General features: G+C 47.8%; 1 protein-coding gene across 1 annotated transcript in view; it reads right to left on the reverse strand.

Moving 5' to 3' along the window:
• Positions 1-13,979, reverse strand: part of LOC144486015 (uncharacterized) — a 170,568-nt gene that overhangs the window by 91,578 nt on the left and 65,011 nt on the right. The window contains exons 4-5 of the mRNA XM_078204124.1: positions 12,970-13,132; positions 12,712-12,876 (exon numbers count right to left, since the gene is read on the reverse strand). Coding sequence (XP_078060250.1) covers positions 12,712-12,876; positions 12,970-13,132 — 328 coding nt within the window. The remainder of the gene's footprint in view (positions 1-12,711; positions 12,877-12,969; positions 13,133-13,979) is intronic.

The raw sequence follows: 13,979 nt of genomic DNA on the forward strand, positions 1-13,979 counted from the left end.
TTCATAATTTTATACACCTCTATTAAGTCTCCCCTCATCCTCCGTCTTTCCAGGGAGAACAACCCCAGTTTACCCAAGCTTTCCTCATAACTAAGCCCCTCCATACCAGGCAACATCCTGGTAAACCTCCTCTGTACTCTCTCCAAAGCCTCCACGTCCTTCTGGTAGTGTGGCGACCAGAACTGGACGCAGTATTCCAAATGCGGCCGAACTAACGTTCTATACATCTGCAACATCAGACCCCAACTTTTATACTCTATGCCCCGTCCTATAAAGGCAAGCATGCCATAGGCCTTCTTCACCACCTTCTCCACCTATGATGTCACCTTCAAGGACCTGTGGACTTGCACACCCAGGTCCCTCTGCGTATCTACACCCTTTATGGTTCTGCCATTTATCGTATAGCTCCTCCCTACATTATTTCTACCAAAATGCATCACTTCGCATTCATCAGGATTGAACTCCAACTGCCATTTCTTTGCCCAATTTCCAGCCTATCTATATCCTTCTGTAGCTTCTGACAATGCTCCTCACTATCTGCAAGTCCTGCCAATTTTGTGTCATCCGCAAACTTACTGATCACCCCAGTTACACCTTCTTCCAGATCGTTTATATAAATCACAAACAGCAGAGGTCCCAATACAGAGCCCTGCGGAACACCACTAGTCACAGGCCTCCAGCCGGAAAAAGACCCTTCCACTACCACCCTCTGCTTTCTGTGACCAAGCCAGTTCTCCACCCATCTAGCCACCTCCCCCTTTATCCCATGAGATCCAACCTTTTTCACCAGCCTACCATGAGGGACTTTGTCAAACGCTTTACTAAAGTCCATATAGACGACATCCACGGCCCTTCCCTCATCAACCATTCTGGTCACTTCTTCAAAAAACTCCACCAGGTTAGTGAGGCATGACCTCCCTCTCACAAAACCATGCTGACTATCGTGAATGAGTTTATTCCTTTCTAAATGCGCATATATTTAAGAGAGCGGTAGAGCTATAGTTATTGGGGACTCGTTTGTTAGAGGGATAGATAGGAGGTTCTGTGGCAACAAGAGAGACTCACGGATGGTATGTTGCCTCCCGGATGCCAGGGTCCGTGACATCTCCGACCGTGTCTTCAGGATTCTAAAGGGGGAGGGGGAACAGTCACAAGTCGTGGTGCACGCCGGCACCAAAGACATAGGTAAGAGAGGGGACGGGGATTTAAAACAGGAATTCAGGGAGCTAGGGTGGAAGCTGAGAGCCAGGACAAAACAGGTTGTCATCTCTGGTATGTTGCCGGTCCAACGGGATAGCGAGCTGAGGAACAGGGAGAGAGTGCAGTTAAACACATGGATGCAGGGATGGTGTAGGAGGGAGGGTTTCAGCTATGTGGATAATTGGAACACTTTCTGGGGAAGGTGGGACCTGTACCAACAGGACGGGGTACACCTGAACCAGAAGGGCACCAATATCCTGGGAGGGAAATTTGCTACAGCTCTTCGGGGGGGTTTAAACCAATTTGTCAAGGGGATGGGAAAAGGAGTTGTAGTCCGGAGGTCAGTGAGTGTAGTGAGGTACTGGGAAGGGTATCATGGTCAAAGGTGGGTACCAGCAGACAAGAAGGTGGGTTGAAGTGTGTCTACTTCAATGCAAGGAGCATCCAAAATAAGGTAGGTGAACTTGGGGTGTGGATTGGCACTTGGGACTACGATGTTGTGGCCATTACGGAGACATGGGTAGAACAAGGACAGGAATGGTTGTTGGAGGTTCCGGGGTATAGGTGTTTCAGTAAGTGTAGGGTAGCTGGTAAAAGAGGTGGAGGAGTGGCACTGTTAATCAAGGAGAGTGTAACGGCTGCAGAAAGGCATTTCGAAGGGGATCTGCCTACAGAGGTAATATGGGCTGAGGTTAGGAATAGGAAAGGAGCGGTCACGTTGTTAGGAGTTTACTATAGGCCCCCAAATAGTAATAGAGATGTGGAGCAAGAAATTGCTAAGCAGATTATGGATAGGTGTGGGGGTCACAGGGTAGTTGTCATGGGGGACTTTAACTTTCCAAATATTGATTGGAGCCTTCATAGGTCGAATAGTTTGGATGGGGCAGTTTTTGTGCAGTGTGTGCAGGAGGGGTTCCTGACACAATATGTGGATAAGCCGACAAGAGGTGGGGCCACATTGGATTTGGTAATGGGAAATGAACCGGGCCAAGTGTTGGATTTGGTTGTGGGAGAGCACTTTGGAACACTTTCTGGGGAAGGTGGGACCTGTACCAACAGGACGGGGTACACCTGAACCAGAAGGGCATCAATATCCTGGGAGGGAAATTTGCTACAGCTCTTCGGGGGGGTTTAAACCAATTTGTCAGGGGGATGGGAAAAGGAGTTGTAGTCCGGAGGTCAGTGAGTGTAGTGAGGTACTGGGAAGGGTATCATGGTCAAAGGTGGGTACCAGCAGACAAGAAGGTGGGTTGAAGTGTGTCTACTTCAATGCAAGGAGCATCCAAAATAAGGTAGGTGAACTTGGGGCGTGGATTGGCACTTGGGACTACGATGTTGTGGCCATTACGGAGACATGGGTAGAACAAGGACAGGAGTGACCACAATTCGGTGTCTTTTGTTATTGCAATGGAGAGGGAGAGGGCCATGTGGCAGGGCATAGTTTACAATTGGGGGAGAGGTCATTATGATGCAATGAGGCAGGAATTAGGAAGCATAGGATGGGAACAAAAATTGTCAGGGAAAGGCACTAATGAAAAGTGGAACTTTTTCAAGGAACAAATACTGCGTGTCCTTGATAGGTATGTCCCTGCCAGGCAGAGAGGAAATGGCCGAGTGAGGGAACCATGGTTCACAAAAGAGGTGGAATGTCTTGTCAAGAGGAAGAAGGAAGCATGTGTAAGGTTGAGAAAACAAGGTTCAGTTGGCTCGATGGAGGGTTACAAGTTAGCAAGAAATGAGCTGAAAAAGGGGCTTAGGAGAGCTAGGAGGGGGCATGAGAAGTCCTTGGCGGGTCGGATCAAGGAAAACCCCAAGGCTTTTTACTCTTATGTGAGGAATAAAAGAATGACCAGGGTGAGGTTGGGGCCGGTCAAGGACGGCAGTGGGAATTTGTGCATGGAGTCAGAAGAGATAGGAGAGGTGATGAATGAATACTTTTCTTCAGTGTTCACCAAGGAGAGGGCCATGTTTTTGAGGAAGAGAGGGTGTCACAGGCTGATAGGCTGGAGGAAGTAGATGTTCGGAGGGAAGATGTACTAGCAATTTTGAATAAACTGAAAGTTGATAAGTCCCCTGGGCCTGATGAAATATATCCTAGGAACCTTTGGGAGGCAAGGGATGAGATAGCAGAGCCTTTGGCATTGATCTTTGCGTCCTCACTGTCCACGGGGGTGGTGCCAGAGGACTGGAGATTGGCGAATGTGGTTCCTCTGTTTAAGAAAGGGAATAGAAATGACCCTGGTAATTATAGGCCGGTTAGTCTTACTTCGGTGGTCGGTAAGTTGATGGAAAAGGTCCTCAGGGATAGGATTTACGACCATTTAGAAAGATGCAGCTTAATCCGGGATAGTCAGCACGGATTTGTGAAGGGCAAGTCTTGCCTCACAAATTTGATAGAATTTTTTGAGGAGGTAACTAAGTATGTAGATGAAGGTAGTGCAGTTGATGTCATATACATGGATTTTAGTAAGGCGTTTGATAAAGTCTCCCATGGTCGGCTTATGAAGAAAGTAAGGATGTGTGGGATAGAGGGAAGTTTGGCCAATTGGGTAGGTAACTGGCTATCTAACAGAAGTAAGAAGTCTCACAACACCAGGTTAAAGTCCAACAGGTTTATTTGGTCGCAAATAGTCCAACGCCGGCATCTCCACATCATATGGGCGGCACGGTAGCACAGTGGTTAGCACTGCTGCTTCACAGCTCCAGGGACCTGGGTTCGATTCCCGGCTTAGGTCACTGTCTGTGTGGAGTTTGCACATTCTCCTCATGTTTGCGTGGGTTTCCTCCGGGTGCTCCGGTTTCCTCCCACATTCCAAAGATGTGCGGGTTAGGTTGATTGGCCATGATTAAATTGCCCTTAGTGTCCTGAGATGCATAGGTTAGAGGGATTAGCGGGTAAATATGTAGGGATATGGGGGTAGGACCTGGGTGGGATTGTGGTCGGTGCAGACTCGATGGGCCGAATGGCCTCTTTCTGTACTGTAGGGTTTCTATGATTTCTATGATCTAACAGAAGACAGAGGGTGGTGGTGGATGGAAAATTTTCGGACTGGAAACCGGTTACCAGCGGAGTGCCACAGGGATCAGTGCTTGGTCCTCTGCTATTTGTCATTTTTATAAATGACTTGGAGGAGGGGGCTGAAGGGTGGATCAGTAAATTTGCTGATGACACCAAGATTGGTGGAGTAGTGGATGAGGTGGAGGGCTGTTGTAGGCTGCAAAGAGATATAGATAAGATGCAGAGCTGGGCTGAAAAATGGCAAATGGAGTTTAACCCTGACAAATGCGAGGTGATTCATTTTGGTAGGACAAATTTAAATGTGGATTACAGGGTCAAAGGTAGGGTTCTGAAGAATGTGGAGGAACAGAGAGATCTTGGGGTTCATATCCATAGATCTCTGAAGGTTGCCACTCAAGTGGATAGAGCCGTGAAGAAGGCCTATAGTGTGTTGGCATTCATTAACAGGGGGATTGAGTTTAAGAGCCGTGGGGTTATGCTGCAACTGTACAGGACCTTGGTGAGACCACATTTGGAATATTGTGTGCAGTTCTGGTCACCTCACTATAAGAAGGATGTGGAGACACTGGAAAGAGTGCAAAGGAGATTTACCAGGATGCTGCCTGGTTTGGAGGGTGGGTCTTATGAGGAAAGAACTGAGAACAGTACAGCACAGGAAACAGGCCCTTCGGCCCTCCAAAGGTTGAGGGAACTTGGGCTTTTCTCTTTGGAGCGGAGGAGGTTGAGAGGAGACTTGATAGAGGTTTATAAGATGATGAGGGGGATAGATAGAGTGAACGTTCATAGACTATTTCGTCGGGTGAATGGAGTGGTAACTCGGGGGCATAACTATAGGGTTCATGGTGGGAGATATAGGAAGGATGTCCGAGGTAGGTTTTTTACTCAGAGAGTGGTTGGGGTGTGGAATGGACTGCCTGCAGGGATAGTGGAGTCAGAAACTTTAGGAACATTTAAGAAGCTATTGGATAGGCACATGGAGTACTTCATAGAATCATAGAAACCCTACAGTGCAGAAGGAGGCCATTCGGCCCATCGAGTCTGCACCGACCACAATCCCAACCAGGCCCTACCCCCACATATTTACCCACTAATCCCTCTAACCTACACATCTCAGGACTCGAAGGGGCAATTTTTAACCTGGCCAATCAACCCAACCCGCACATCTTTGGACTGTGGGAGGAAACCGGAGCACCCAGAGGAAACCCACGCAGACATGAGGAGAATGTGCAAACTCCACACAGACAGTGACCCGAGCTGGGAATCGAACCCAGGACCCTGGAGCTGTGAAGCAGCAGTGCTAACCACTGTGCTACCGTGCCGCCCATACTTCGGGATGATAGGGAGGAAATAGCTTGATCTGGGTTTCAGACAAAGCTCGGCACAACAACGTGGGCCGAAGGGCCTGTTCTGTGCTGTACTGTTCTATGTTCTATGTTCTACATCCTATCTCTAAGAATCTTCTCCAACAACTTCCCCTCCACGGACGTCAAGCTCACCAGCCTATAATTACCTGGGTTATCCTTCCTACCCTTCTTAAATAACGGGACCACATTAGCTATCCTCCAATCCTCTGGGACCTCACCTGCGTCCAGTGACAAGCAAAGATTTGCGTCAGAGGCCCAGCGATTTCATCTCTCGTCTCCCTGAGCAGCCTTGGATAGATTCCATCAGGCCCTGGGGATTTGTCAGTCTTTATATTCTCTAACAAACCTAACACTTCCTCCCTTGTAATGGAGATTTTCTCCAACGGTTCAACACTCCCCTCCGAGACACTCCCAGTCAACACATCCCTCTCCTTTGTGAATACCGACGCAAAGTATTCATTTCGGATCTCCCCTACTTCTTTGGGCTCCAAGCATAATTCCCCACTTTTGTCCCTGAGAGGTCCGATTTTTTCCCTGACAACCCTTTTGTTCCTAACGTAGGAATAAAATGCCTTGGGATTCTCCTTAATCCTGTCTGCCAAGGACATTTCGTGACCCCTTTTTGCCCTTCTAATTCCCCGTTTGAGTTCTTTCCTACTTTCTTTGTACTCCTCCAGAGCTCCCTCCGTTTTTAGCTGCCTGGACCTAACATACGCCTCTCTTTTCTTTTTGACCAGTCCCTCAATTTCCCTGGTTATCCACGGTTCTCGAATCCTACCCTTCCTATCCTTCTTTTTACAGGCACATGCCTGTCCTGCAGCCCTAACAACTGATCCTTAAAAGACTCCCACATGCCAGATGTGGATTTACCCTCAAACAGCCTCTCCCAATCAAGAGCTGCCAATTTCTGCCTCATCCCACTAAAGTTAGCCTTCCCCCAATCCAACACATTACCCTTGGGACACCACTCATCCTTTTCTATCACTACCCTAAAGCTAACAGAATTGTGGTCACTATTTGCCACATGTTCCCCTACCAAAACTTTGAAGACCTGACCGGGCTCATTCCCCAGTACTAGGTCCAGTATAGCCCCCTCTCTCGTCGGGCTATCTACATATTGTTCCAAAGAACCCTCCTGTACGCATTTTACAAATTCCTCCCCATTCAGAGTCCCAGCTCTCAGCGATTTCCAGTCTATACCAGGGAAATTGAAGTCTCCCACTACAACAACCCTATTTTTCCTGCACCCATCCAGTATCTCCTGACATATCCGTTCTTCCACTTCCCTTGGGCTGTTGGGGGACCTGTAGTATACCCTGTCCTGGGCATGTTTGACAGGGACAGTGTGGAGGGAGCTTTACTCTGCACCTAGCCCTGTGATGTAACTGTCCTGGGAGTGTTTGATGGGGTAAGAAGTCTAACAACACCAGGTTAAAGTCCAACAGGTTTATTTGATAGCAAAAGCCACTAGCTTTCGGAACAGGCTGTTCCTTCGTCAGGTGGGTGGGAGTTCTGATCACAAACAGGGCACAAAGACACAAATTCAATTTACATGAATAATGATTGGAATGTGAGTCTTTACAGCTAATCAAGTCTTAAAGGTACAGACAATGTGAGTGGAGGGAGCATTAAGCACAGGTTAAAGAGATGTGTATTGTCTCCAGACAGGACAGTTTGTGAGATTTTGCACATCCAGGCAAGCTGTGGGGGTTACAGATAGTGTGACATGAACCCAATATCCCGGTTGAGGCCGTCCTCATGTGTGCGGAACCTGGCTATCAGTCTCTGCTCAGTGACTCTGCGCTGTCGTGTGTCGTGAAGGCCGCCTTGGAGACGGCTTACCCGGAGATCAGAGGCTGAATGCCCGTGACCGCTGAAGTGCTCCCCAACAGGAAGAGAACAGTCTTGCCTGGTGATTGTCGAGCGGTGTTCATTCATCCGTTGTCGTAACGTCTGCATGGTTTCCCCAATGTACCATGCCTCGGGACATCCTATCCTGCAGCGAATCAGGTAGACAACGTTGGCCGAGTTGCAAGAGTAGGTGCCGTGTACCTGGTAGATGGTGTTCTGACGTGGGATGATGGCATCTGTGTCGATGATCCGGCACGTCTTGCAGAGGTTGCTGTGGCAGGGTTGTGTGGTGCCGTGGTCACTGTTCTCCTGAAGGCTGGGTAGTTTGCTGCGGACAATGGTCTGTTTGAGGTTGTGCGGTTGTTTGGAGGCAAGAAGTGGGGGTGTGGGGATGGCCTTGGCGAGATGTTCGTCTTCATCAATGACATGTTGAAGGCTCCGGAGGAGATGTCGTAGCTTCTCCGCTCCGGGGAAGTACTGGACGACAAAGGGTACTCTGTCCACCGTGTCCCAAGTGTTTGATGGGGACAGTGTAGAGGGAGCTTTACTCTGTATCTAGCCCTGTGCTGTACCTGGCCTGGGAGTGTCTGATGTGGAGAGGCAGGCGTTGGACTCGGGTAAACACAGTCAGAGTTTTAACAACACCAGGTTAAAGTCCAACAGGTTTATTTGGTAGCAAATGCCATTAGCTTTCGGAGCGCTGCTCCTTCGTCAGATGGAGTGGAAATCTGCTCTCAAACAGGGCACAGAGACACAAAATCAAGTTACAGAATACTGATTAGAATGCGAATCTCCACAGCCAACCAGGTCTTAAAGATACAGACAATGTGAGTGGAGGGAGCATTAAGCACAGGTTAAAAGAGACGTGTATTGTCCCCAGACAGGACAGCCAGTGAGATTCTGCAAGTCCAGGAGGCAAGCTGTGGGGGTTGCTGATAGTGTGACAGAAACCCAACATCCCCGTTTCGGCCGTCCTCATGTGTGCGGAACTTGACTATCAGTTTCTGCTCAGCAACTCTGCGCTGTCGTGTGCCGTGAAGGCCGCCTTGGAGAACGCTTACCCGAAGATCAGAGGCTGAATGCACGTGACCGCTGAAGTGCTCCCCCACAGGAAGAGAACAGTCTTGCCTGGTGATTGTCGAGCGGTGTTCATTCATCCGTTGTCGTAACGTCTGCATGGTTTCCCCAATGTACCATGCCTCGGGACATCCTTTCCTGCAGCGTATCAGGTAGACAACGTTGGCCGAGTTGCAAGAGTAGGTACCGTGTACCTGGTAGACGGTGTTCTCACATGAGATGATGGCATCCATGTCGATGATCCGGCACGTCTTGCAGAGGTTGCTGTGGCAGGGTTGTGTGGTGTCGTGGTCACTGTTTTCCTGAAGGCTGGTTAGTTTGCTGCGGACAATGGTCTGTTTGAGGTTGTGCGGTTGTTTGAAGGCAAGAAGTGGGGGTGTGGGGATGGCCTTGGCGAGATGTTCGTCTTCATCAATGACATGTTGAAGGCTCTGGAGGAGATGCCGTAGCTTCTCCGCTCCGGGGAAGTACTGGACAACGAAGGGTACTCTGTCCACCGGGTCCCGTGTTTGTCTTCTGAGGAGGTCGGTGCGGTTTTTTGCTGTGGCGCGTCGGAACTGTCGATCGATGAGTCGAACGCCATATCCTGTTCTTATGACGGCATCTTTCAGCCTCTGGAGGTGTCTGTTGTGATCCGCCTCATCCAAGCAGATCCTGTGTATACGGAGGGCTTGTCCGTAGGGGATGGCTTCTTGAACGTGTTTAGGGTGGAAGCTGGAGAAGTGGAGCATCATGAGGTTATCCGTGGGCTTGCGGTACAGTGAGGTGCTGAGGTGACCGTCCTTAATGGAGATGCGTGTGTCCAAGAATGCAACCAATTCCGGAGAGTAGTCCATGGTGAGTCTGATGGTGGGATGGAGCTTGTTGATGCCATCATATAGTTGTTTCAGTGATTGCTCACCATGACTCCAAAGGAAGAAAATGTCATCGATGTATCTAGTGTATAGCATCGGTTGAAGGTCCTGTGCGGTGAAGAAGTCTTGTTCGAACCTGTGCATGAAGAAGTTGGCATATTGAGGTGCAAATTTGGTCCCCGTGGCTGTTTCGTGTGTCTGGATGAAGAACTGGTTGTTGAAGGTGAAGACATTGTGGTCCAGAATGAAGCAGATGAGTTGTAAAATTGCATCTGGAAACTGGCAGTTGTCGGCGTTGAGTACTGAGGCTGTTGCAGCAATGCCATCATCGTGAGGGATGCTGGTGTAGAGTGCCGAGACATCCATTGTAACGAGGAGTGCTCCTGGTTCAACTGCTCCATGTGCTTTGAGTTTCTGTAGGAAGTCCGTAGTGTCGCGACAAAAGCTGGGGGTTCTTTGTACAATGGGTTTCAGGATGCCCTCGACATAGCCGGAGAGGTTCTCGCACAGAGTCCCATTGCCCGATACGATGGGACAGCCGGGTGTGTTTGCCTTGTGTATCTTCGGGAGGCAGTAGAGATCTCCAACTCGGGGAGTACGATAGCCAGTTACCTATCCAATTGGCCAACTTTCTCTCTATCCCACACCTCCTTACTTTCATCAAAGCCGACCATGGGGGACCTTATCAAACGCCTTACTAAAATCCACGTATATGACATCAACTGCCCTACCTTCATCAACACACTTAGTTACCTCCTCAAAAGATTCTATCAAATTTGTGAGACACGACTTGCCCTTCACGAATCCGTGCTGACTATCCCGGATTAATCCGCATCTTTCTAAATGGTCGTAAATCCCATCCCGAAGGACCTTTTCCATCAACTTACCAACCACCGAAGTAAGACTAACCGGCCTATAATTACCAGGGTCATTTCTATATCTTTTCTTAAACAGAGGAACAACATTCGCCACTCTCCGGTCCTCTGGCACCATCCCCGTGGACAGTGAGGACCCAAAGATCAAAGCCAAAGGCTCTGCAATCTCATCCCTTGCCTCCCAAAGAATCCAAGGATATATTTCATCAGGCCCAGGGGACTTATCGAGCTTCAGTTTATTCAAAACTGCTAGTACATCCTCCCTCTGAACATCTACTTCCTCCAGCCTATTAGCCTGTCACACCTTCTCTTCCTCAAAAATATGGCCCCTCTCCTTGGTGAACCCTGAAGAAAAGTATTCATTCATCACCTCTCCTATCTCTACTGACTCCATACACAAGTTCCCACTACTGTCCTTGACCGGCCCTAACCTCACCCTGGTCATTCTTTTATTCCTCACATAAGAGTAAAAAGCCTTGGGGTTTTCCTTGATCCGACCCGCCAAGGACTTCTCATGCCCCTTCCTAGCTCTCCTAAGCCCCTTTTTCAGCTCATTCCTTGCTAACTTGTAACCTTCAATCGAGCCATCTGAACCTTGTTTCCTCATCCCTACATAAGCTTCCCTCTTCCTTTTCACAAGACATTCCACCTCTTTTGTGAACCATGGTTCCCTCACTCGGCCATTTCCTCCCTGCCTGACAGAGACATACCTATCAAGGACACTCAGTATTTGTTCCTTGAAAAAGTTCCACTTTTCATTAGTGCCTTTCCCTGACAGTTCCTGTTCCCATCTTATGCCCCCTAATTCTTGCCTAATTGCATCATAATTACCTCTCCCCCAATTATAAACCTTGCCCTGCCGTACGGCCCTACCCCTGTCCATTGCAATAACAAAAGACACCGAATTGTTGATACGATCTCCAAAGTGCTCTCCCACAACCAAATCTAACACTTGGCCCGGTTCATTTCCCAGTACCAAATCCAATGTGGCCCCACCTCTTGTCGGCCTATCCACATATTGTGTCAGGAAACCCTCCTGCACACTGATGCGCGATTAATTCACTCGGGAGGCTAGGTCATACCCGGGAATAAAGGCTTTTATTCGCAACAAGAAAAGAGCATACTGCTTAACAATACTATCCCAGACTAAGGGCCACTAGGAAGTAGCAGTGACCTTTATACTCCTATAAGAAGGCGGAGCCAAACGGAGTGTACCACAGAACAATGCTAACAGGTGGAACACCCCAACCCTAACCCCAACAGTAACAAGAGTAACATATGTACAAGTACCCATAGTGGTAACCATCTATGGTTCACCACACACACACTGCACAAAAACTGCCCCATCCGAACTATTCGACCGACAAAGGTTCCAATCAATATTTGGAAAGTTAAAGTCCCCCATGACAACTACCCTGTGACCCCCACACATATCCATAATCTGCTTAGCAATTTCTTCCTCCACATCTCTATTACTATTTGGGGACCTATAGTAAACTCCTAACAACGTGACCGCTCCTTTCCTATTTCTAACTTCAGCCCATATTACCTCAGTAGGCAGATTCCCCTCGAAGTGCCTTTCCGCAGCCGTTAAACTATACCTGATTAACAATGCTTCTCCTCCACCTCTTTTACCAGCTTCCCTATAGTTACTGAAACATCTGTACCCCGGAACGTCCAGCAACCATTCCTGTCCTTGTTCTACCCATGTCTCCGTAATGGCCACAACGACGTAGTCCCAAGTACCAATCCACGTCCCAAGTTCATCTACCTTGTTTCGGATGCTCCTTGCATTGCAGTAGACACACTTCAACCCACCTCCCTGTCTACTGGTACCCACCCTTGACCTTGATACCTTCTCCAATACCTCACTACCCTCAACACTGACTTCCGGACTACAATTCCTTTTCCCACCCCTTGTGGTCCCCTCTGGTCAGAGGCTGCTAACGCCAGAATGAGCTGTTTATTGCCACTCTGCTTTCTGCCTGTTAACCAATCTTTAATCGATGCCAGTATATTACCTCCTATCCCAACGCTTTATTTGTGTTGACCAACTTTCCATTGCTGACCTGATTAAAAGCCTTCTGAAACTCCAGGAACACTGCATCCACTTTTCTCAATTATGTTAGGAATATCCTCACAAACCTCCAACATGTTTGTCAAACGTGATTCACCATTGATTAATCCATGTTGACTATGCCCAATCACATCTTCATTCTCAAAGTGTCTATTCCACAACTCCTTGAGAATTAATTATTTTAATTTCCCTCCTTGTGCAGGAAGGTTAGTGAGTGAGTGAAGGGCGACAAACGGGCTATCAGAGTGTCTGAATCATTTCCCTTTGCTAAAAATTATACTTTGAGTGTCAGTCCCTTACGAAACAGAGGCTCTCGTGTAACTTTGTCAGTTGAGCTGCTGAGCCGGTACATCCCAGAGTTTTCTCTTTACATCATTTCCAAACACCAATGTACCTGTGCAGTAAGCGAGGGAACAGACAGGTGGCTTCTTCAACTCATAAACAAAGAAATTGGAGCAGCGTTTGATCTTTATTTCTTGGTGCCAGCGACAGGTGTTTCCACTCCAGTGAAAACAAACTGTCCTCTTTACTATCCCTTCACGCAGACTGGGATGAGATCCTGAAATGAGGAATAGAAAGATTGAAAAGTGTCTCCAGTGTGAATTGTGTTGGACAGTCAATGTCAATCTGATGTAACAGAGTCTGAAATTACCTCTTAACCAGCCTGTGGCGTGTGTGGAGCAACGTCTTACTGGAACAACAGTCTCAGGAATGGTCGAACTACCAGGACTGAAAGGACAATCACACAGTTCGTCGCTGTACTGATGCAATCCAAATAAAAAGAGGCTGCAAATACTCAGCTGGTCAGGCAGCCTCTGCGGAGAGAAACAGAATAACGTTACCCTTTGTGACGAACCATCTTCAGAGCAGAGGAGTTATCACAACACCAAACATTAACTCTGTTTATTTCCAGAGATGCTGGCTGACCTGCTGTATATTTCCAGCATTTTATTTTTGTTATTTCATTATTTTAAGGAAGAGGTGTGTGAAATATTAAATGAGATTAGCTCAGTGAGGGAGGAAATATGAAGATGTTTACCACCCTTGAAAGTGGATATGTCCCCAGGCAGAGACAATTCATACCGGAGGCTGCTGAGGAAAGCAAGGGAAGATGTAACAAAGACACAAAGCATCTTCACCCATCAACTGTGCCTATAGATGTGGAGCTGGAAAAGTAATGACATTGATTAAGAGATAGCCGGAGTAATTACAGAGCATTCAGCCTCATGTCTGTGGTGGGAAAATAATGGGAAATAATGCTGTGAAATAATAGAAATCATCATTTGGGAAGGTTTAAATAAATTTGAGTCAGAATGGATTTGTTCAAATAAGTCAAGTCTCAATAACTTGATTACATTGATTGGCAAAGTAACATGGAGAGTTGATGAGGGTAACATATATGATATAGTCCACAAGGGTTTTAGCAAGAGCTTTGACAAGGTCAAACAAGACTCACTCGTCAGGAAATTGGAAGGAGAGTTGGATGCCAATTGTCTCAATGTCAGAAGCAAAGGGTTGTGGGTAGTGTGGTTATTGAGATTGGAAGGTTATTCCCAGTGGTATTCCAGAGGGATCTGTACTGAGTTCCTTGTGTTCTTGTGGTCGTGTCAATGAAATGGAATTAAAAGTTGGGGACATGAATAAGATGTCTGCAGAAGAGAT

This window comes from Mustelus asterias, unplaced genomic scaffold, assembly GCF_964213995.1.
Source record: "Mustelus asterias unplaced genomic scaffold, sMusAst1.hap1.1 HAP1_SCAFFOLD_266, whole genome shotgun sequence".
Taxonomy (NCBI): domain Eukaryota; kingdom Metazoa; phylum Chordata; class Chondrichthyes; order Carcharhiniformes; family Triakidae; genus Mustelus; species Mustelus asterias.